Source organism: Choristoneura fumiferana, chromosome 9, assembly GCF_025370935.1.
Source record: "Choristoneura fumiferana chromosome 9, NRCan_CFum_1, whole genome shotgun sequence".
NCBI classification, from domain to species: domain Eukaryota; kingdom Metazoa; phylum Arthropoda; class Insecta; order Lepidoptera; family Tortricidae; genus Choristoneura; species Choristoneura fumiferana.
Genome location: NC_133480.1, coordinates 7,857,645 through 7,879,562, shown reverse-complemented (window position 1 = coordinate 7,879,562; position 21,918 = coordinate 7,857,645). Strand labels below are relative to the sequence as shown.

General features: G+C 37.3%; 3 protein-coding genes across 4 annotated transcripts; 2 read left to right on the top strand and 1 right to left on the bottom strand.

Moving 5' to 3' along the window:
* Positions 1–199: 199 nt before the first annotated feature.
* On the bottom strand, positions 200–21,918 carry LOC141431118 (alpha-tocopherol transfer protein-like). 2 transcript variants are annotated; one of them, XM_074092127.1, is made up of 7 exons: positions 21,483–21,918; positions 9,822–9,999; positions 8,814–8,970; positions 7,602–7,719; positions 6,134–6,265; positions 5,044–5,257; positions 200–3,048 (listed from the first exon to the last, which is right to left on the bottom strand). In XM_074092127.1, exons 2-7 carry the CDS (start codon positions 9,988–9,990, stop codon positions 2,894–2,896), a joined length of 945 nt encoding a protein of 314 aa, XP_073948228.1. In that variant the 5' UTR covers positions 9,991–9,999; positions 21,483–21,918; the 3' UTR covers positions 200–2,893. The 2 variants fall into 2 exon arrangements, with proteins under 2 accessions (XP_073948228.1, XP_073948227.1); XM_074092126.1 differs by having other exon boundaries at positions 201–3,048; positions 21,544–21,918.
* LOC141431381 (uncharacterized) lies at positions 13,047–14,629 on the top strand. The gene has a single exon (XM_074092552.1). The coding sequence runs from the start codon at positions 13,928–13,930 to the stop codon at positions 14,627–14,629; it is 702 nt and encodes a 233-aa protein (XP_073948653.1). The 5' UTR covers positions 13,047–13,927.
* Positions 14,441–18,149, top strand: LOC141431114 (uncharacterized). Its single transcript, XM_074092121.1, has one exon. The coding sequence runs from the start codon at positions 15,110–15,112 to the stop codon at positions 17,975–17,977; it is 2,868 nt and encodes a 955-aa protein (XP_073948222.1). The 5' UTR covers positions 14,441–15,109; the 3' UTR covers positions 17,978–18,149.

Here is a 21,918-nt window from a genome sequence, read left to right as displayed (position 1 = left end):
CTTTAAAACTTGCGATAGCTATAATATAAGCACATCATCGTACAAAAAAAAACTTGGCTTTTAAGCCTTGTTTTTTATTACACTTGCTATTATCTGCAATGCATAACATAGTCCTACTAACATTAGAAACCGCGGAAAGGCTAAAATAAAAAACATGAACATTGTTTTATTTTTTATTTATTATTTTTATCAGACACTTATCACCATTTGTTATCTCATGAATAATAATAAACAAAATAATACCATGGCTAGCTTAACATTCCGATTACCGCCTTTACTAGACTCTACCTACCTACAATAAATCAGACTGGTACCACAGGCACAGGGCGGCCACGCCGTACAAAATACGCGTTCTTGAATCTACATAGGCACGACGACGTCTGTACACGCGTCGATGTGTGCGTAAGCTGCACAGGGCTGACTATTGTAAAACTGTATAGTACTATAAGTGCTACCAATGACATTTAAAGGTACCTACTCATAATTATGTAGGTATGGCTTAGATATGTGCAAATAAATGTAATCGTTAATCGTACCTATTTCGAGGGTATTCTGGCGAAACAGAATAAGTGTTTTTTTTAAAGTTACATACATAGGCATACTCAATGTTTTCTGCTTTATTTATCTAGCAAAACCGTATAAAAAATATATATTGTGCACTTATCCGGTTCTGCTAGAATATCCTCGATTTATTTAAACCTACTAAAATGTGTCTGTTTGCGTATTTTAAGCATTATTATTTTAAATTACACTAGATATACGACTACAAACTTAAAAGAATTATTCGGTAGATAGTTATTTCATGTATTAATCGCGATAATTTCAGAAATCATTATTTATTTAGAAAAAGGAAGTAGGTAGGGTACCGTTACGATTTCGCAAAATGATTGCTCCCGAACTTAGTGCCGTGAGGCCGACATACATCGCGTCGTGCACCGGACTGCTTTCCTGCGGTTTTCCTGCAATCTGCGCTTGAGGGGTGGGGTAACTCGAACCGGTGCGGGGCGGAGCGTGGCCATTCTGTACGTTAGTACTATTATATATTCTGTGCTGGTGCCGTCTTAAACGGAAAACTTGACAATCGTTCATGCTTTTATTTAACACATTCATTCACTGCCGTCAACTATATATCTTATCCATTTTGTGACTTTTGCTCAGTGCTTCTATCGAAGTTTCCCAATCATTTAGATGCATTCGCACCTGAAAAAGTCTCTGACTTGCCAGCTGATTGTAACGTTTGTCAGAGTCATATTAGGCATAAGTATTTAATTTTTTTGTTGCAAGACCGCCTTAGAGATCAATCATTAACATCTTTACACTATTTCGAGAGTCGACAAGAGGGGTAAAAACCATTCTTCCGTGAAATTTTATAACTCAAAATGTGCAATTTCTAAGACAGAGAAATGGATACTCGGGAGCAAAACATTCGGGCACAATTAAGAGATCTCTTTGATTTATTAAAGAAATTCTAAATTATAAATTTAAGTGCAATTGATTCTAGTCTAAAACCGACGAAACGAAACGAAACGAAAACGAAATTGACTTCTACTTTTCATATCTATTTAGATAGACTTAAAATCTAAAAAAAATCTGTAACTTACAGCATACTAACGATAATCCAGAATAGCTTCATTTACGTGTTCAGACTCTAACATTATTTTAAATACTTTAAGAGTTAACATTATAAAAGTGCGATTTAATTTTCAGTCATCATACAACGTGACATCTTATCTAGAGTTTGAATGTTTTTGATCTATTCACCGCTTGTTCCAAAAAGTAATTGTATGGATAAATTGAGACAAAAATAAAATATATTTCAATATTGAGATACCATTTGATGTCAGCTTATAAGCAAAGGAACATAAAGTCAAAGTCAAAGTCAAAGTCAAAATATCTTTATTCAATTTAGGCTATAACAAGCACCTATGAATGTCAAAAAAAAACTACCGGTTCGGAAAAACCTCTGCTGAGAAGAATCCGGTAAGAAACTCAACGAGGTATATGATTATGAATGGACGATGTTCTATATTTAATTTTATCCATATGCCTAGTTAGGTAACGTACCTACCCAGGTAAAATAAAAGGTAAACAATTTAGTCTAAACATGGTAATATCATAAATTGTATTACGCTATCGATAGATCGGGTGGACCCCTTAACGTATTCACTGCCACCGACGCATTTAAGCGTCACCGTGACTTTCACCCTGTGCCGCTGTCATAATTATTCATACATTTTGAACGCACATGTGCGTCGGTGGCACCTGTGGTCAGTCAAATCAAGTCAGGTGGCAGTGAATACGTTAAAAGGAGCAAATATTAAAACATAGAGATCGTACTCGTCAAACTGAACGGCAATAGTTCCGTGACCTTTAAAAATAATTGAGTCTTTAGAATGTCGAATGTTCGGCATCATAAAGACTAATTGACGTCATCTGTCTCGCTACAAACATCAAAAATGTTGCTTTACATTGCTTCTTCGAATAAACTTTACAGTGAAATATAAGTAAAAAAAGTATTTTATAAGTCGCTGTTTTTTTTTTTTTTTTTATTCGATTGGATGGCAAACGAGCAAGTGGGTCTCCTGATGGTAAGAGATCACCACCGCCCATAGACACCTGCAACACCAGTGGGATTGCAGATGCGTTGCCAACCTAGAGGCCTAAGATGGGATACCTCAAGTGCCAGTAATTTCACCGGCTGTCTTACTCTCCACGCCGAAACACAACAGTGCAAGCACTGCTGCTTCACGGCAGGATTAACGAGCAAGAGCTGCGAGCGAGCTGTGGTCGCTACACTAATGTCGTTCAGTATGATAGTAGTTATTTGCTTCTGTTAAAGGGCCCACCGTATAATTCGATATGGATGAACGACAGTGTGTGCTTCTTCAACTTTTCAATCAAAATCTAGTTTTCTGAAAGAGCCAGGTATGCCGAGATATTCTTCGTTGAACTTAGAACTTGTCCTCCGAGATTCATCAGACACTATTTTGTCTAAATCTTTGATCATCCTCTGCGCTTCTTCAGAGCTAAGAAGGTCGGTCCAAGCAGCTGTAAAATAACAAGAATTGAAATATGAAATAAAAGTGTTAGCCCCACCATTTTCATTAAAAAAAAACATCCAAGAGCGTATCGGACACGCCCAAGATAAGGTTCCGTAACCATTACGAGATAGCCATATCAAACGATACCCCACACAGGTTAGTCGAGAAAAAAAACACCCCAACTTTACGTCTATGGAAGGTAGGTACCCTAAAACATTTTTTTTTTATTTTACCACTGTCAGCGTGACTAATATGTACGAGTATATTCATGCCAAATTACATCAGCTTTCTAGTACTAACGGTCTCTTAGCTTAGCCGCGGACGGACAGAGACAGACAGACGGACAGACATGGCGAAACTATAAGGGTTCTTAGTTGACTCCAAAACTGAAAGCCGATGAAAATTAGGATGTTGATGTGTGATGTCACTCGTGTGTGTGTGTGTGTGTGTGTGTGTGTGTGTGTGTGTGTGTGTGTGTGTGTCTAGTTTCTGGTTCTGTTGCCGTTGTCCGCGTTGCAGGATTTAATTTAAAAATATTTATTAGTTTGACATTTGGAGACCTTATACATCTCCATTTCTTTATTTTAATAATTATTATTAATTTTTGACCTTGGAGGCTTTTGACACCTCTGAAGATTGTATAATTTAATTAGTTTACTTTGACATTTAGAGACTATATACATTTCTGAATTATTTAGATTAGGAATTTTATTATTAACTCAGAGACTTTATACATCCCCCTTGCTGTATAGTATTTTTTTTATTAACTCAGGGATTTTACACATCCCCTTGCTATATTTAAGGCTGTATATTGTTAAGCTTATGGATTTTAAACTTTTATATTTTTAGTTTAATTTCTAGTCACAGGCTCGCGACGTCGAAGTTCCCAAGACGATCCCATAGAGCTTATGGGAACGGAAGCAATACCATACCATGCCCTCGGTATCGCTCTGCTTTCAGAGCATGACATGAGTGCGTGTGTGCTAACTTTGGGGGCGGCAGACGTGAGCTTGCTTTCGGAATCCAAAAGCTTAATGGTTACTTGACCTGAAATGTATATTTCAGAACTAAATTATTATTATTATTTTAAAATGTATGACGGTGGAAGCATTCTACACTTCCACTGAACGTAGCTATAGTTAGTGTTTAGTTTTGTAACTAAGGGACCCCCATACATACAGCCCTGTATTATTATTATTTATTTATTTTGTAATTTTTCTTTAATTTGAAATTTGACTACAGAACCCTAAAAAAGTCTACCCTGACCCAGATAACTTTTAGATAGATACTAGCCGTTATCCGCGACTCCGTTTGTGTAGAATTCATTTATCTCTATTCCGCGGGAACTATGCAATTTTCCGGGATAAAAACTATCCTGTGTCCTTCTCCGGGCCTAAAACTATTTGTAGTATACCGAATTTTATCTAAATCGATTCAGTGGTTTAGACGGGATGAATTAACAAACAAACAGACTTACAAACTCTCGCATTATAAAATATTAATGGGAAGTAGGATGAACTATAATATAGTTTGTGTTATGTTTAACATTTGGTAGCATGGTGAACGGTTGTGTTGCTCTGAGGATTAATTCTGGTTGGGTTCGAAACGCGTCAGTGTAGTGTGGTGATGGCGATAGTAGATTTATGTGTGTTTGTACGAGAGGTTGCGGGTGAGCAAAGTAATTGTTTACAGTCCATTACAATTTTTTTATGCTGATTGAAAAGCACCCCGGTCAATACATATTATAGCGGCTGTCCAAAGCTATAGGTCGACGAGTTCATAATGTGTGTCGGTAGAACCCTGTCGCAGTAAGAATTTCAGCACTTTAAAAAAAATCTTGATCATGGCAGCAGAGGCTCCCTGTGACAGGGTTCTACAGAGTGTCACATACGAACTTTTAATGTTACAATGTTGATTCTGTTTCGTATTTAGTGTTCATTGTGTAATTTGTAGTATGTCCCATTCCCGCACCAGTCAAAGAAAGAAATAATAAAAATCTCACCATCCAATTTCTCAACAGACGGTGCATCACCACCGTAGTCTTTGGGCAATATCTCTTTAGGGACCTGTTCGTGTAAGTCTTCATATGTGCTGTGAACGTGGATCCTCTCAGCTACCTTCTGTTTCATCCCTTGTTTTAATAAGAACACGAATTTATCCACGAAGGAGGGTGCGTTTAGCAAGTGTATGCCCTTTACTTTGATGCCATAGCCTTCCTAAAAAAAATGATTAATTCAGATAAGGACTCATATCTATCTTTGTCTTGTTACTCGCTTGCTTTCCCTATTGCATTTGATCATCATCATCATCATCATCATCAGCCGGAAGACATCCACTGCTGAACTAAGGCCTCTGCCTTAAAACGATACAATGAATGACACTTGCTTACACCGTTTGCCCGTAAATCTCACAATTTCGTCAGTCCACCGAGTGGGAGGTCTGCCAACGCATTGTTTTCCGGTTCGTGGTGGCCACTCGAGAACTTTTCGCCCCCAACGGTTATCTGTTCCGTTTTCACAGAAGTATCAAAAAATTATGAAATAAAACGATAAATTAAAAAAATAAAAACTCGACTACGTTAAAAAATACTAAAAAGAAGAAAATAAGGTGTGGACGTAGTGGTCTAGAACTCTGTTAAGTAGCTAACTAAAACTTCAACAGTCAGGACCCATTCAAATCGCGACCAGCTCTAAAAATTCTTAGTACCTAATGGGTCCCGACTGTGTAAGTTTAAGTTAGCTACTTAACAGAGTTCAAGACCACTACGTCCACGTCTTTTTTTCTTCTTTTAAGTATTTTTTTAACGCAGTCGGGTTTTTTTTTTAAATTATTGTTTTTACCCCCCTTGCCTTTGTTTAATTCGTCGTATTTCTAGTGCATACCATTTAGAAACTGCCGTGGTAGATTATGCTCGGGTTCACATTATTCCAGTAAGTAAAACCGTTTTAGTAGAATGACACTGCGGTGCTCGATCGATCTTGTGTAACTCGTATGGATTTTAACCCCGCGATGTATCGCCACTGACACGATATTACTGGGATAATGTGAACCGGGCAGACTGATTTTAATATTATGTGAGAAAAAGAACTCACTGTCGTCAAAATCTCCGCTTTCTTCAGCAAAACGGGGCTTATCTTCGCTAGTATTCCAAGGTTTAAGTTTTTCATGTCAACGACGTATCGCTCTGCTATGATGTAGTCATCGTACAGCCTATATTCTCCTAACTAAAAAAAAACATATTAAATAGATCAGTTGAAAGGAATATTATAAAATTATAACAAATCGGAAATGTCACATAAATGTCCAGCCCAAGCCCTTCCCAAATAAGATACCTAAACCTACCTCGCTAAATTTTTCTTTGAAAAAAAAAAAAAAAAACGCCGCAAAAATACTTCCTGTGGTTTATTTATATGGAATAGGCGGCAAACGAGCAAAATGAATGCCTGATGGTAAGCGATAAGAAGAACCAAAGAAGAATTACTGTTAGGGTGTTACCAAACGGAATGTTATTTCAGCTGAATGACAATTTCACTACAATATCGAACAATAAAAATTAAATTAAGAATTAAGGGTGTACCTATACGAGAAACATATTATTTTTAATATTATTTATTTACTTATATTGGGAAACATTTTACAAAGTTTAAACGTTTTCCGTAATGCTGTTTTGGGTAATAATATATATATATTATTGTGTCTTATTTTGGAACTAGTAAAGTGCATGGTTGTCGACAGGCATCGACCATTTTAATTAAAAAGCCATCTAGTTCAGCAAATGACTTATAGATGGCGCTGTATCGAACATTTCGTAACAAAACACAGCAGAATTAATGTATTAGAATTTCATTGGAGACCCTGAGCATCTGTGTAATATAGATGGAGCTTAAAATATGAATAACATTTTTGAACAAGTAAAGAAACTTGAATAAAACAATGTCTAAATGTGTAAACTATATTATATATTAATATTTTTGTTATAATTAATTATAACAAAAAGCAATAAAACACAATACATTAAACATTTAAAAATATGACTATGTACAAAAAATATATAACCTAGCGTAACCTATAAATAAAAAATCCCTCCTAGGTCACCGTCGCTGTTCATTGTGCCCAGAAGGCTGGCAGCATTCCCGCGTTGTATCGCAAGGCTAATCCATTGCCCAAATAGCTGCCAGCCCTCTGGTCACCTGAAACATCGATGAGGCGCACGGATATCTCTTTCGCGATATCGCGTGCGCCTGGCCACCACGGCCCTAGGGTCTCAACACCAAACGGCGCAAAAATATAGCCCTCCCCAATATAATATAATATTATCTTCTTATTCTGGACCAGGATCGTACATCAATATAAATAAGGTGTGTTTTAGACTAGTTTAGAGGATATTTAATTTTGTCTGTTCAATGGCAAACGGCCTCGAAATAGAAAGTACCAAAAATAAGCAAAATTTCTCTCATTTTAGCACCCAACTTTACAACAAGGTGTTTCTTTTGAACACAAGAAATGTTCACAGTGTGTTTTATATCGATATTATAATAAAGTTTGATTACGTGTACTTACGTAAAATGTGTATCGGAAGTATCGTAAAAGAGTGAAGTTTTCTAAATCCTCTTTAAATTTACAAACGAGGACTCTTGAATTATCTACAGGATGTACTTTGGGGAGAGCAACATAATTTCTGAAAAAAAAAGAAGAAAAATTAAGACTGATAGATAGAAAAACGGGCTAGTTGGCGTTTGTATCGTGAGAGTAGTTTGACAATATTCTATTTTTTTTTAAATTTTATAACACTGGCTAGCATTTCTCGAGTTTTACTGTCTCACTCAAACGCGACCCTATTAATGGTGGATCCACATTTGTGTCATTTTACTGGGATCCATTTTGACTGCCATAATTTTATAAGTCATAATGTAATGTTTGTCATAATTATTGTTAGTCATAAAAAAATCCCGCGTAAACCATAAATTTTTCATAATTTTTCGAATGGTTATCCTGTAGAAGTCTATATTATGTTGAGTTTGTTTTATAACAATTCTGAAAAAAAAAGCTTCCGATAAAAAAACCGGCCAAGAGAGTGTTGGACACGCCCGAAATAGTGTTCCGTAGCCATTACGAAAAAATTAAGTAATACTTTTCTAAGGATTTCGTATTTCGTACGGAATATTCCAAGTGTCTTATACCTGCGTCTAGAGAAACAAGATTCTTTGCCGCTCTATTATTATTATACTTACTAAATTTAAAAATATTATTTATAAATTCGCCGAAGTGGTGATGGCGACTGTGTACATACTAGTTACTCATGTTTCCTACACATAATACTATAACTATAATAATATTGTTTATAGGTAGGTAGGTATCTATTATTTTTTATGTGTATTTGCACGAAACTATCACACTACACTTATTATATACTAGGTACTAATTTTCAACTATACCTAATACAAAAATACGTAAGTACGAGTACGCGAACGTAAAAGGTCATCATCTCGCAAAGCGAGCGCAAGACGAGCGAGTTAAAATCGAAACGTACGGCACCGACGGTAGCGCAGCGCAGCCTTGACTAAAGAAAACTTAATCCTCCTTAAATTATCAGTGTGCGGCGAGTGCGTACGTACCGGCGCCAATAGGCCCGCACACATTTAAGCCGCACGATGTATGTTTGTTCGTAGTGAACCTACTTGTTCTATTTTAGTATGATACCGTATCATGTTTATGTGTAAGAGTGGACCCACCCTAAGCTTTATAAAGCTTTTTAAACATGTATGTACTGACACGCAGCTAAGGATTTCCTTAAATTCTTCAGGTTTCCGATTCAAAGTTAGTTCTGGTATCAGGCCTCTTGCTGTGAGGACGTGGTCGATACGTTTCTTGCATATCTCTACGGAGCCTTTTGACAGTAGCAGCATTCTCTCCACCATGTTGGTCTTAGCTGAAATAGGTATTGGAAACAATTTTAACACTTTTATGAATGGTCCGTCCAGAGACGGTAATTAAAACCCTCGTAATGGTCGTTGCTTTTTACTGTGACATAAGTCTTACTATCTTGTTTTCTGTTAATTTCATGAGTTTTTATGTACAATAAAGAGTTTTATCATACAATACAACACATAAGTGCAGTTCCGTGTACAGTCGTGAACTATTCAAAAAATTCTAAATTCAAATTAACAAATCCTAATTTGGAAGCAGGTAGCAAATCACAAAGATCCATAGTACCACAGCAAAAGCTACAAGGTAAGGTAACACAGACCTAATAAAATAACTATAATATTTCTGCCATGGTAGTGGAGAACCACTACCCAAGTTATGGTTTATGGTCGTGGAAAAGAATCCTAAAACTAGTGGTTCTTTTGGACAAAGAAACGCCTGGTTCAATCAAATAGCAAACTGATAATACTCGTAAGATAATTTAATACGTATTTTTCACGTGAGCTAAAAACGCAAGGCGCTCATGGGTAATAAGCCAAAGTTTATTTCTTCAGTTTAGAAGTCTTTTCTTATAATTTACCTGCATCCTGCAGAATTTGTTGCTTTCTGGGATAAAATAAACTTCTGCGATGAAAAATGTTTTTTTCATGACAGGTGACGAAAAGTAACAGAAGGAGGAGGAGATGATGGATAATCTGGTTAAAACCGCAGGTTCACGTTGGAAGCAGGTCGCTTCCAACTGAAGCAACCGGAGGTACATGGGGGAAGGCCTATTTCCAACAGTGGACGTCCTACGGCTGATAACAATATGATGATGATAATGATGAAAGGTGATGATATTTTTTATTATTATACCTAAATATGGCACAGCAGCTTGAAGATGTTCCTCCTTAGAGCACCAATCCAAAACAGTTTGCACGTCCTCCTTTAGTCGATCTAAGTCCAAACCGCCATAATCTCGGACTGCCTGGACTTGTTTTTCAGTTAATTGTAGTAAAGGATGATCATATTTTATGTCGCACATCTTTAAATCCTGTAAAGATAAAAGTGTCTAGTTAATAAAGAGACATGAGAACATTATGTAGGTATTTTTGGGAATTCCTTCGGGGCTTTTTGAAATTCTCGTGTTTCAATTTGATTGACAAAATTGACAGCAAATGAAGTAAATAGTGGTAATAATAATAATACAATAACAATAATAAAATAGTAGTAAAGGTACTAATAGTAGTAGTAGTAGTAGTAGTAGTGTGTTTTAATTTTTGTATTTCTTTTTTTTTTCGTTTCCTGTTTAGTGTTTTTTATTTACTTAAATTTTATTGTATGTGTGTGTCTTCATGAATGCAAATAAATGTCTTCTTTCTTTCTTTCTTATATTTAGGAAAACATTAAGTCAACTGACTGGACTAGCCAACAAGCACAAATTAATAATGAGATCTTTTTAATCTTGAAGTACGTACATAAATCAATCTACTTTTGTGTTTACGTCAGTGCAAATAAAACTGTAGTAAGTCATTTCCAATGAAAATAAAATGCCCTGTGTAGTGTTTGTGGTAGTATTATCTATGCTGTCTCGGGCCTCCACAACTGTTGTGGAGTGCCGCTCGCGTCAGTTACACGAAAGCCACGGGCGAGAGTGGTCGTGAGTCATGGCTGTGTGTGCATGGGCGAAGAAGCCAGTGTATCTACCTCTTGAGGGTCATTTAGATTAGGGATCCTACACCCTATTTAGTTATAGATAACTAGCTGTTGCCCGCGACTCCGTTCGCATAGACTTCATTTATTGCTATCCCGCGGGAGCTGTGCAATTTTCCTGAATAAAAACTCTGTTCTTCTCAAAAATCAGTCCTGAATTCCGGTTGTCGAATTTTAAAAAGTGAAATATTGCTGCGAGTGAATATGTGCAACTGAGAGTTCCCAACCAACCATCCCATGCGATAGAAGAGGATACAGCATAGCAGCTGTTTGTGGTCCGTCCATGTTATTCGACAACCGGCATTCAGGACTGATTTTTCGCAGAAAACCCTATACCACCGTGTTCGTAATGAAATAATCGTTATTTTCATTTAACTTTCACTCATTAACCAGACCGGTGCAAGTTACTAGTATCGATTTACCTGTTTATACCTGCCTACCCGAGAGTTGTGACGGGAAAAAAATAGGCAACCTAACGATGTTAACCATACCGTTAAAAAAAACAAATAGGTACTTTAGTAGGTACAAACTTTGAACATGAAACTACCGTGAGACTCACTCATGTTTAATGAAATAAATCCAAATAATTCACGTCTTAAATCGAGTTTAGCAGCAAACGTGTTGCAGCAGCCTCAGTGTTGCATTACTCCGAGAAGAAGGGCGTCGAATTATATAGCCCGAAACAGAAGCTAAACTTAAATACCTACGTTAGTAGAAAAGTAAAGAAAACTAAACTAAAAACTAATATTTGTGTGATTTGTTTGTGTTTTTATAGTGTGGAGGTGGATGAACTGCATGAACACACACTTCATGCATAGACGTAGCTAGACATAAGATCGCGAGTGAGCAAAGTATGAGCAAAGTATTAATTGTTTTAGTTAACTAGAAATTGTACCTAAATTGGACCTAAATACATAATCATCTCATGTTTGTACAATGAAAATGAAACATTAGACGAGAAGGAAAATTTTCAATGCCTTTTCAACGGTTGATATGAAAGATAATGCAAAAAATACCTTAAGTTCAGGGACGGTTATCCAAAATTAACAATGTATATTTAAACTTTAAATAAATTATTTTTAGTTTTGTTTTTCTGTGCTTTTGCGATAACGTTACCTATATTTGTTAATTTTTGTATCATATTGTGTGTAATTAAATTTTAAATATACATAATATGTTTTTTTTCTTTTCGGTCTCGTAAAAAATCGTACAGCCATATCCATTAATATCTGCCTCAGCGGAGCGTGTAGAAATATCTGACACGTCCTACCCGCCCTAGAAATAGAGTCTTATCAGATATTGTGCACGCTTTATTATGGCAGATATTGACACTGCTAGTCTGGTAGTCATCAGGACCAATCTATGACAGTTTAAGACACGATACAATAAACTTCATTCGATCAAGAAAAAAAAACGAAAACAGTTAAATTATAGCGTCTACTGGCCTTTAAGGTTCCAAGCCTGAAGTGTCCAAAAATAATGTTATTGCTGTCACTCTGTGACAATGTGTCTGTCTGTCTATCTGCCCGTCTACTTCCACACAAAGTTTTAAAAAAATTAGCTTCAGTTTTCAAATTTTCTCATTTAAAGCATTATTATTGACCCAAAGGCATACAAATTGTCAGAAAACGTTTTTAATTTTTTTTTTTTTAAATCATTTTATGTCTGTAGTTTCAAGTTGCCATAGTACACGCTTTGCTTATTTTGGGACTAGTTCAATTGGTATCAAACGACCCGTGATATTAATTTACTTATTATTTATTCAATAAATGGTTGTTATGTAAAACATATAATATATCCTAATCAACAAAAAGTTGGACAACCCTCGACTTTGCCACTTCGAAGTTCAATATCCCAAACATGTCTAAGAACCATTGCTAGAAAACTTGCTTTCAAATAAAAAAAAACCGCATTCAAATCGGTCCACCCGTTTAAGAGCTACAGTGCCACAGACAGACAGACAGACATACAGACACACAGACATATAGACACACAGACATACAGACACACATAGCGGTCAAACTTATAACACCCCTTTTTTGCGTCGGGGGTTAAAAATATATAATAAACCCTTCAGTCTACTGGTTCTTCTATGGATCAAATACACTTTCAAAATCCAATGAAACTGGTATCATTACGACATACAACGACCGCGAGAAAAAAACTAGCTTAGGTATCTATGCCAAGTTCAAACTGAACTGGATCCTTATGTAAGCAGCCTTGCCTATTACAAAGTTTTTCACCGAACCAGACGAAAATCGCGCGCCCGCGCGAACGATATAGTTTTCTATATATGAGAAGGATGAAATTCACAATGTGTTATTTATGTTCAAAATTACACAAACGGGACTTATCACGCTAAAACACACAAGTAATATTTACCTCGACGTTTCGACCACATTAAAGTTGCCGTGGCCAAGAGTAGACTGAGAAGTGTGGGATGTCAAGCCTGCTTAGCAGCGCGAGTCCTTCGAAACTACCCGCACTTGATCACAAAAAGTACCGGCACTCGTATCTCGAAACCTCACACACTTCACACACACACACACACCTTCACACTTCAGCATACCCGTGACCACGGCCACTGTAATTTGGTCGAAACGTCGAGGTAAATATTACTCGTGTTTTAGCGTAATAAGTCCCGTTTGTGGTATTTTGACTGTGATTGAAAATCACGAAAGTTTAAAACGTTATTAATTATGTAATTATGTTAGTGTATTGTGTTAGTAATTATGTTGTACTCAAGGGTTTTTTTGTGAAATCCCAGAATTTCAGTTCACTTGCTAGGCCTTATAGTTTACGCGTATCAAGCCGTGAGTAAAGGTAGTAAGTAAAGTATTCAGACAGAATAAACGAGATTATGTCCACGATGATTTTAAATCGGCGATCATTAAGTAAGACAGTGCAGACAGACTGCAACATTACATAGGCAACCCGGTAGAAAACGATATGCCGTGTCATGACAAAACTGTGTAACTTTAAAAATGCAATAGTATTTCCTTTTATATTATTTGGCCTTGAAACTGTGAATATTAAACCGATTTAGATGAAATTTGGACAAACTATTGATCATTTTGCTCTTCATAATAAGTTCACTGTGGCGTTTTAAGAGAGAGGCCTTTTTTCAGCAGTGGACGTCTTCTGGCTGATGATAATAATGATGATGATGATGATGATGAGGATAATATACATAATCATAAAATCGAGTTCCGCTCGCGCATCGATAAGCGACGGGCGTGTGAAATCGTGCGCAGTGCAGTGTCGTTAAAATGACTCATTCGAACGTACTAAAATGTAAGACGTGCAATATCGTTATTGACGAAATGCTGTCATATATACAGAATAAACTTTCAGTAGCTGATGACAATTTGCTGGTGAACGTGTGCACGTCGGCTTTTTCTAGTGAAGAAATAAAGAAATCGAAGTCGTTGTTGTTCGAGGCGCTCTCGACGGATCAACGTAACGTTTTACGAAAAGGAACTGGTAAAGTGAAGCGGGATATAGATGATATATTAAGAGTGCTGCGATGGGCTGACATGGATACCTTACCGGTGTTTGTCGCACGACAACTTGAAAAATTACCGCCCATTGATTTTGATCACCTTGACTGCACTAAACTGCTAAAGGATATGGCAAAGTTGCGCAGTGAAATAGAAGTAATTAAAACATCTTACGCAAAAGGTAGTCAAGTAGAAGACCTTCGTATTGAAATAAACAATTTGAAGTTTTCGTCTATACCACATACCCCCTTACGAAACATAAACTCTAAGCGGGGGCCTGGATGCACGATAGTGGACCCATCGGACTTTCGCCCCAGTTATCGATGTCACCCTTTCGAAACTCACCAGAAAATAAGTTGGATGAATCTTACTCAGCAGATAGGAAAGATTCACCTAAAGTTAACGCACCTAAGCAGCAGCAGCAGTGTGGCAAAAAAGTTGTTGGGGCGAAATGTAAGAACGATAATGTAAAATATACTAACTCCCCATTCGTGATGACTCATACTGAACGGTCAATGCCCGATCTAAATGAACAGCTGAATGGTGACCCAATGCGCGATCTACACGACCCGGTGTTGACGGATGACTACCCTCAAACGAAGAATAATAATGATGACGGTTGGCAAGTTCAATCTAAACGGAAGAAAAACAACTATAGATACATGGGTAAAAAAGGAACGGCTTTTGATACCACGGGAAAATTTAAAGCGGCTGAAGGAAAAACCCCCATTCTTATTACAAAGGTTCATAAAAATACACTAGAGTCAGATATTGTTACTTATATTCAAAGTAAAACGAAGGAAATTATCTCACTCGAGAAAATTGATAGCATGAGACGAAAGGATTACAATGCTTTCAAGTTTTTCGTAAGTGATCATAAAGTGTCGTTGTTTTTGGATGAGAAACTATGGCCGAAGGACATAATTTTTAGAAGATTTATTAATTTTAAGTATGCTGTTTCGAACAGAAAAACATCTGTCAACGGTCAATATAAACAATCAAATGGATAAAACATATAGGCTTGTAACTTTCAATTGTAAGAATGTGAAACGATCTCTTGAGGATATTAGGGAGCTGTGCAGATCTTTTGACTTGATTGCGCTGCAGGAAACGTGGTTGCTGCCAGGAGAAGTAACTTATTTAAACAGCATTGATGAAGACTTTAATGCCGCGGGCACCTCGGCAGTCGACACCGCAGTAGGTATGTTGCGTGGAAGACCTTATGGAGGAGTGGCAATTCTATGGAAAAAAAGCGTTTTTTGCTGTGTAACAGTAATTGATTGTGACAACCCGCGTCTATGTGCCGTCAAAATTGTACTCGATAAACGACACATTTTGGTGATAAGTGTGTATATGCCAACTGACAAACTCGATAATCTTGTGGACTTTACGGATTGTCTCGGTGAGGTGAGTGCTATTGTCGAAGGCGCTGATTGTGAGTCAGTGTTTATACTCGGTGACTTGAATGCGCACCCTAATAGTCTATTCTACACAGAGTTAGCAGACTTTTGTACCGATTGTGATTGGACTATTGCGGATACTGAGTTTTTGGGTGTCTCCTCCGAAACATACACTTTCATTAGTGATGCCCACGGATCTCGAAGGTGGTTGGATCACTGTGTAGTAACCGAAGGCGCTCTTAAGTCAATTGTAAAAGTAGATGTAAAATATGGCACATATTGGTCCGATCATTTTCCCTTGTGTTTGGAAATTGACCTTGGTATAATTAGACCAAAAGTATTTTCCAATAATATGTTTGTTAAAGGCTATATTGATGACCACCGGGTAATATGGGGCCATAGAGATGGATGTCAAACTGACATGTACGAAAAATGCTGCCATAATATCTTGAGGTTAATGGACTACCCGGAAGAATTGCGTGATTGTTGTTTTTCTGGTTTTTGCAGTGATATTGAACACAGAAATATTATTAATCGAATGTACACTGATATTGTCGATGCTCTGGGACAGGCTGCTGTGTCGACTTACCGAGGGGCTGGGATGAAAAGAGGCAAAGATAGGCGCATTGTGGGCTGGAATAAGCACGTTGGTGATGCACACAGGCAGGCAAAATTAGACTTTAATGCTTGGAATGCTTACGGAAAACCTTCTAGTGGTCATTTATATGAGGCAATGTGTTTGAGCCGTAAAATCTTTAAGTCAAAGTTGAAATGGTGCCAAAATCATCAGGATCAAATAAAAATGGACTTGCTGGCATCATATCACTCGAAATGTGACTTTAAGAGTTTTTGGAAGAGCACAAATAAGTTGAATTCTGCCCCTGGCTTGCCTGTGAGCATTAATGGTGTAACTGACCCCGGTGCAATAGCCGAATTATTTAAGGATCATTTTGAGGTGAAGTCGCCGCTGGGGCCATCTTCGTCGATGCTGGATGCTCAGACGAGTTGTGATGACAGTTTTCTTGTGATTACAGCGAAAGATGTAGCACGGGTAATTAAACATATGTCGAAGGGTAAGTCACCCGGTCACGACGGTCTGAGTATCGAGCATCTCCGGCATGCTGGGCCGCACCTTCCTAGAGTATTGGCAATGTTTTATTCCCTTTGCTTACGCCACTCATATTTGCCGGTGGAGCTAATGAAGACCGTTGTGGTGCCTATCGTCAAGAGTAAGGTGGGAGATATATCAGATAAAAATAATTATAGACCTATCTCTCTGGCCACGATAATCGCTAAAGTGCTTGACGGTTTGCTTGATACTCAATTGGATAAATACCTGACGTTACACGACAACCAGTTTGGGTTTAAACCTGGGCTGTCGACTGAGTCTGCCATATTGAGTCTTAAGCATGTCGTTAGCTACTACACTACTCGTAGAACGCCTGTTTTTGCATGTTTTCTCGACTTGTCAAAGGCGTTCGACTTGGTAGATTACGACCTCTTGTGGAAGAAGTTGAGGGAGTGTGATGTGCCTGTCGAAATTATTAATATGTTTAAGTACTGGTATAGTAATCAAGTAAACAATGTTCGATGGGCGGGTCGGTTCTCCTCGCCGTATAGGCTACAGAGTGGAGTTAGGCAGGGTGGCCTCACCTCACCGAAACTTTTTAATATTTATATAAACGCGCTCATCGTCGCGCTCAGTAGTCAGCATGTCGGCTGCCATATCGACGATATATGTGTCAATAACCTAAGTTACGCAGATGACATGGTGCTACTGAGCGCGTCGGTGGGCGGTCTAAAGACACTCCTGAACACTTGTGTGAGGTTTGCTGAGCGACATGGTCTAATTTATAATGCGAAAAAGAGCGAGATCATGGTTTTCAGGCCTAGAGCTCGGCTTCCAACAGATGTACCGCCAATAATGTTGAATGGTGTACAATTGAAACGTGTGACGCAATTTAAATATCTCGGCCACCTGCTCACGGAAGACCTAAAGGATGACGCTGATATAGAGAGGGAGCGCAGAGCGCTGGCGATAAGGGCGAACATGCTGGCACGCAGGTTTGCGCGTTGTACGAGAGAAGTCAAAATAACTCTATTTCGTGCATACTGCACTTCGTTGTACACGTGCAGTCTGTGGGCCCGCTGTACCCGTAAGTCGCTCAGCGCTCTGCGCGTACAGTACAACGACGCGTTCAGGGTTATGTTGCGGCTGGCGCGACGCTGCAGCGCGTCGGGCATGTTCGCGGAGGCGCGCACCGCCTGCTTCTACACCACTGTGCGCAGGCGCTGCGCGTCCTTGGCCAGCAGAGTGCGCGCGAGCCGCAACACTATTTTGTCCATGATTGCTGATAGATTTGACTGTCCTTACATGAACCATTGCATGTTGGTTCACGTAAAAAGAAATGGTGTTTAAAGTGCACCGATATCATATTTTCTTTTTATTAATAGCCTAAATTTAATTAATTACCTAATTTGTGACATTAATATAATTTTGCATTTTGCTTATTAACTTAGAATTTTAGAATTGTATGTATTTAAATTTGGACCTATGTTGTTCTTGAAAATAAATGAATTATTATTATTATTATTATTATAAACAAATTTTTAACATTTTTTTAATGATTTAAAAATCAAAACGTAACTCATAAGTATAAAAACTTTACTTTTAATTTTAGCTATTGGTAAATATTAACATCACTAGTTGTTCTTAGACTTATTTTTGACGACACAATAATAAAGTTTATTCCTCTACCGGATGTTGCCTGTAACACGAGCAAAAATTTTAATATAATAATAAGTTCAGCGACATTCAAACATATTTAGTTTATTTTAATTATTATTGTACTTTAAAGTTCAATATAACTAATATAACGGGACAATGAGGGCTATCGCGAATGAATTCGCCACTAGAGGCGCTAGTGTAGCGTGAGGTCTCCGAAATGTCAAATCTCATAGTTTTTGAGTGAGCTACGCGGGTTTATTAGAAAATTTTTGAGAATATTTTGTAATATCTGAATTTAATTATGGCAAATATGCGTTCCGGGGCAATGAATGTCTGTGTTTTGAGCCAATTTTGTCTTTCGGAAACCTTTGTCCTCCCCTTTTTCCGAACAAAACGGGGACTATGCAACACTGTGGCATGCTCGATATTTTTATGGTACGGTTTTAAGGTGTATTAAATATGATTTTAATCTAAACTTTGTTTTCACGCCCGTATTAACAGACTTTGAAAGCCATACTTAAAAACCTCACGCAACAGTGCGCCATCTAGTGAGACAAAAAACGATAGCCCTCATTAACACCAATTAACCTAGTCCCAAAGTAAGCTTAGCAAAGCTTGTGTTATGGGTACTAAGCAACGGATAAATATAATTATTTAGATAGATACATACTTAAATACATATTAAACACCCAAGACCCGAGAACAAACATTCGTATTTTTCATACAAATATCTGCCCCGACACGGGAATCGAACCCGGGACCTCAAGCTTCGTAGTCAGGTTCTCTAACCACTAGGCCATCTGGTCGTCAGTTTAATCGAAGAAGCAATGTAAAGCAAAATGTTTGATGTTTGTTGCGTGACGGCGACGTCAATTGGGTTGTAGGATGGCGTACATTGATAACACTTTTTAATTTGTATGAAAAAGGGAAAATCTAAAGACTCCATTATTTCTAAAAGTCGCTGAATTAATATCATCCAGTTTGAAGAGTATGATCTAGTCTAGGTTTTAATTTTTTGCTCGTGTTACAGGCCACACCCGGTATATCATTGAGCCAAATAGCTCAATTGATTGATGTTAATGTAAAACACTGTAACTTGAGTTACATTACTTTGTCATGACAATGACATGGCAGCGTATGCTACGGGGCTTCATCCCGCATTGGGCATTACTTTGCATTTATCCTACATGTACCATTATATATGTATGTAACAAGGAAATCCGCATTTTTAGTTTCCGGTATTCCAATAATCGTTACGGAAGATCCATGTTAAGACAAATAAACGTTCTAGTTGGAAGTCACTTGGGTTTCAAGCGTCAGTAATTGCTAAGTGTCTGCGTGTTGAATACAAATAGTGAATTATAGCAATTTGTTTACACACTTCAAGGATGGCAGGTTTTTATGGTACCGTATTGTAAAAGTTACTCGTATCCCATGGGATCTTATTACTAGCTTATTACTAAAGTTGTGTACGTCAGTGAAAGAATAACAATCACACACACGTTGCATACGTGTAGCGTGGCATCGTAACAACTCGATTCCCACCGGATTGCCTAAATTTTACAAGCTTTTATTTAGTCCACCTGTCCCGTTGTCTGTCTGTCTGTTTGAAGTCAAATCTTGCAAGTTAAATTTGATCAACTTCCAGTAGTCAGATTGACTTGACATTTGGAATACTTACATAAGTATAACTACTTGATTATTGTATTGTTATGCAATTTATGTAAATTAACTTTAATTTATGTAAAGTAGTGACATCCTGGTAGCCCGGCTGGGATCGTCTCCGCAGGACGGAACTCTTCAACGGTTAATGGCATCGACTTGAAATTTGGTATGCCAATGTAGTTTAGGTGATAATGCAATTAAAGTCGACAAAAAGTACAGGTCAACAAAAAAAATTTTTTTTTTTTTTTTACCTTAAACTTGCATTTTTTTACTTGACATACGGGTAGTGTAAATCGAAAGCAAGTGCAACTGTTGCATCGGGCATCACTCAGTCCAAATTACTGCCTCTCATTCCACTTTTCCCATTCACGTTCATTCGAAACACGGCCACGTCAAAGGCTTAAGAAACTGGAAGCAATGTAGCATAATTTGAATTATTGGCACACACACAAACATCACGCCTGTATTCTCAAATGGGGTCGGCAGAGCAATTTTAGGTTTTAAGTTTTACAAAAACTGTACAATAGTGACAGGTTGCTAGCCCGTCGCCTACGGTATACCTAACCGGTTAACCTATATCCTCAGTCGCCTCTTACGACATCCACGGAAGTAATGGAGAGGTGTAATTCTAACCCGACACCACACGGATAATAATAGATGCAATAATAATGCCGTGAAACCTGTTGTGCGTTTATTTTCCGGTTTTTGATGTATTTATGTACTTCTAGAATGTTTCATAAGTCTAGACTTTGCTTGAGTATCCAATTTATTTATGAAAACAAATATACGCATTATTACCGATATCATTATTTAAGTATTTAATAACCATATAGTAGAATCCTAACATCATTTTTGAGCTCAATTCAAAGTAATCATTGTTTTTTTTTTTAATTTTCTAAGTAGCATGATTATGAATAGTCTTAAGAATTTAACGGCACATAACATATGTACTTACTAAGAGTTTCATACTAATCTTAATGTTCATGAGATTACAGCCACTCGAATCTGTAGCGAGGATTGTGTTTCGCAAACGAAGTAAAAATAGAACAATACAATACAATACAAATATTCTTTATTGCACACCATAAAGCAGTAAAAAAACTTATAATATAAACACTTAGAACTATATGGGTAAGAATTACCTACTTTATGAGGACATATATAGAGCAAAAGAAAAATTATAAAATAAACAGAGATATCGTGTACATAGAATTCTTTGATAATTAATTATTTAAAAAAAAAATGAAATGCCAAAAATACTAATTGCATTTTTTTTCCATAACAACCATCGCAGTCAATAATAAGTTAATAAGGTCAGACAATTTGCATAGAAACAACCTTTTTTAAAAAAAAGAGTTGTTATGTTAGCATTGAAATAGGGTTACATTATGTCAATGTTTTTTTTTCAGCAGTGATGCTAATAGGTACTTAAGTACAACCGTTTTTATTTGTCAATTGATTATTTAAAAAGGATTATTCACCCCCCTGTTTAATAGAGAGTTAGTGATTTAAATAAATTAAAAATACTTGCCTCTGATAATCACTTTGTTCTCAACACAAATAGTACGTAATGTATTTTTTAATTTACTTACACTGAAATTTCGTCGCTAAAATACCTTCGCACCAGCCAAAGTCTGTTAGGCGACTGGTGAGAGAAACTACGATCTTGTACTTAAGGCTTTAGGCTATCGAGTGTGCGGGAGCTCAGAACAAAATATTACATACTAGCTTTTGCCCGCGGCTTCGCTCGCGTTAAATTTGGGGTAACAATTAACATAAATTTACTTTCTGCGATCCTTTTTTTCGTGTTTCGATTGATTTTTTGGAGGATTACATGGAAATATAAATACAGTAAGACGTTGTTTTAGACAGATGGTGGTGCACACACCATCTTTGAGTTACGACAGTTTTTGACTTTGAAAGCCCGTCCTGTAAAGTAACGATTTTACACATAAGAACTTATACGT

Bases quoted from the DNA above. Each gene is read 5' to 3' on its own strand.
- LOC141431381 (XM_074092552.1), top strand. From the start codon at position 13,928: ATGACTCATTCGAACGTACTAAAATGTAAGACGTGCAATATCGTTATT.
- LOC141431118 (XM_074092127.1), bottom strand. From the start codon at position 9,990: ATGTGCGACATAAAATATGATCATCCTTTACTACAATTAACTGAAAAA. The intron at 8,971-9,821 runs GTATAATAATAA...TACCTATTTCAG, and splicing joins AGCTGCTGTGCCATATTTAG to CTAAGACCAACATGGTGGAG. The intron at 5,258-6,133 runs GTGAGTTCTTTT...CATTTTTTTTAG, and splicing joins AAGCGGAGATTTTGACGACA to GAAGGCTATGGCATCAAAGT.
- LOC141431114 (XM_074092121.1), top strand. From the start codon at position 15,110: ATGCTGTTTCGAACAGAAAAACATCTGTCAACGGTCAATATAAACAAT.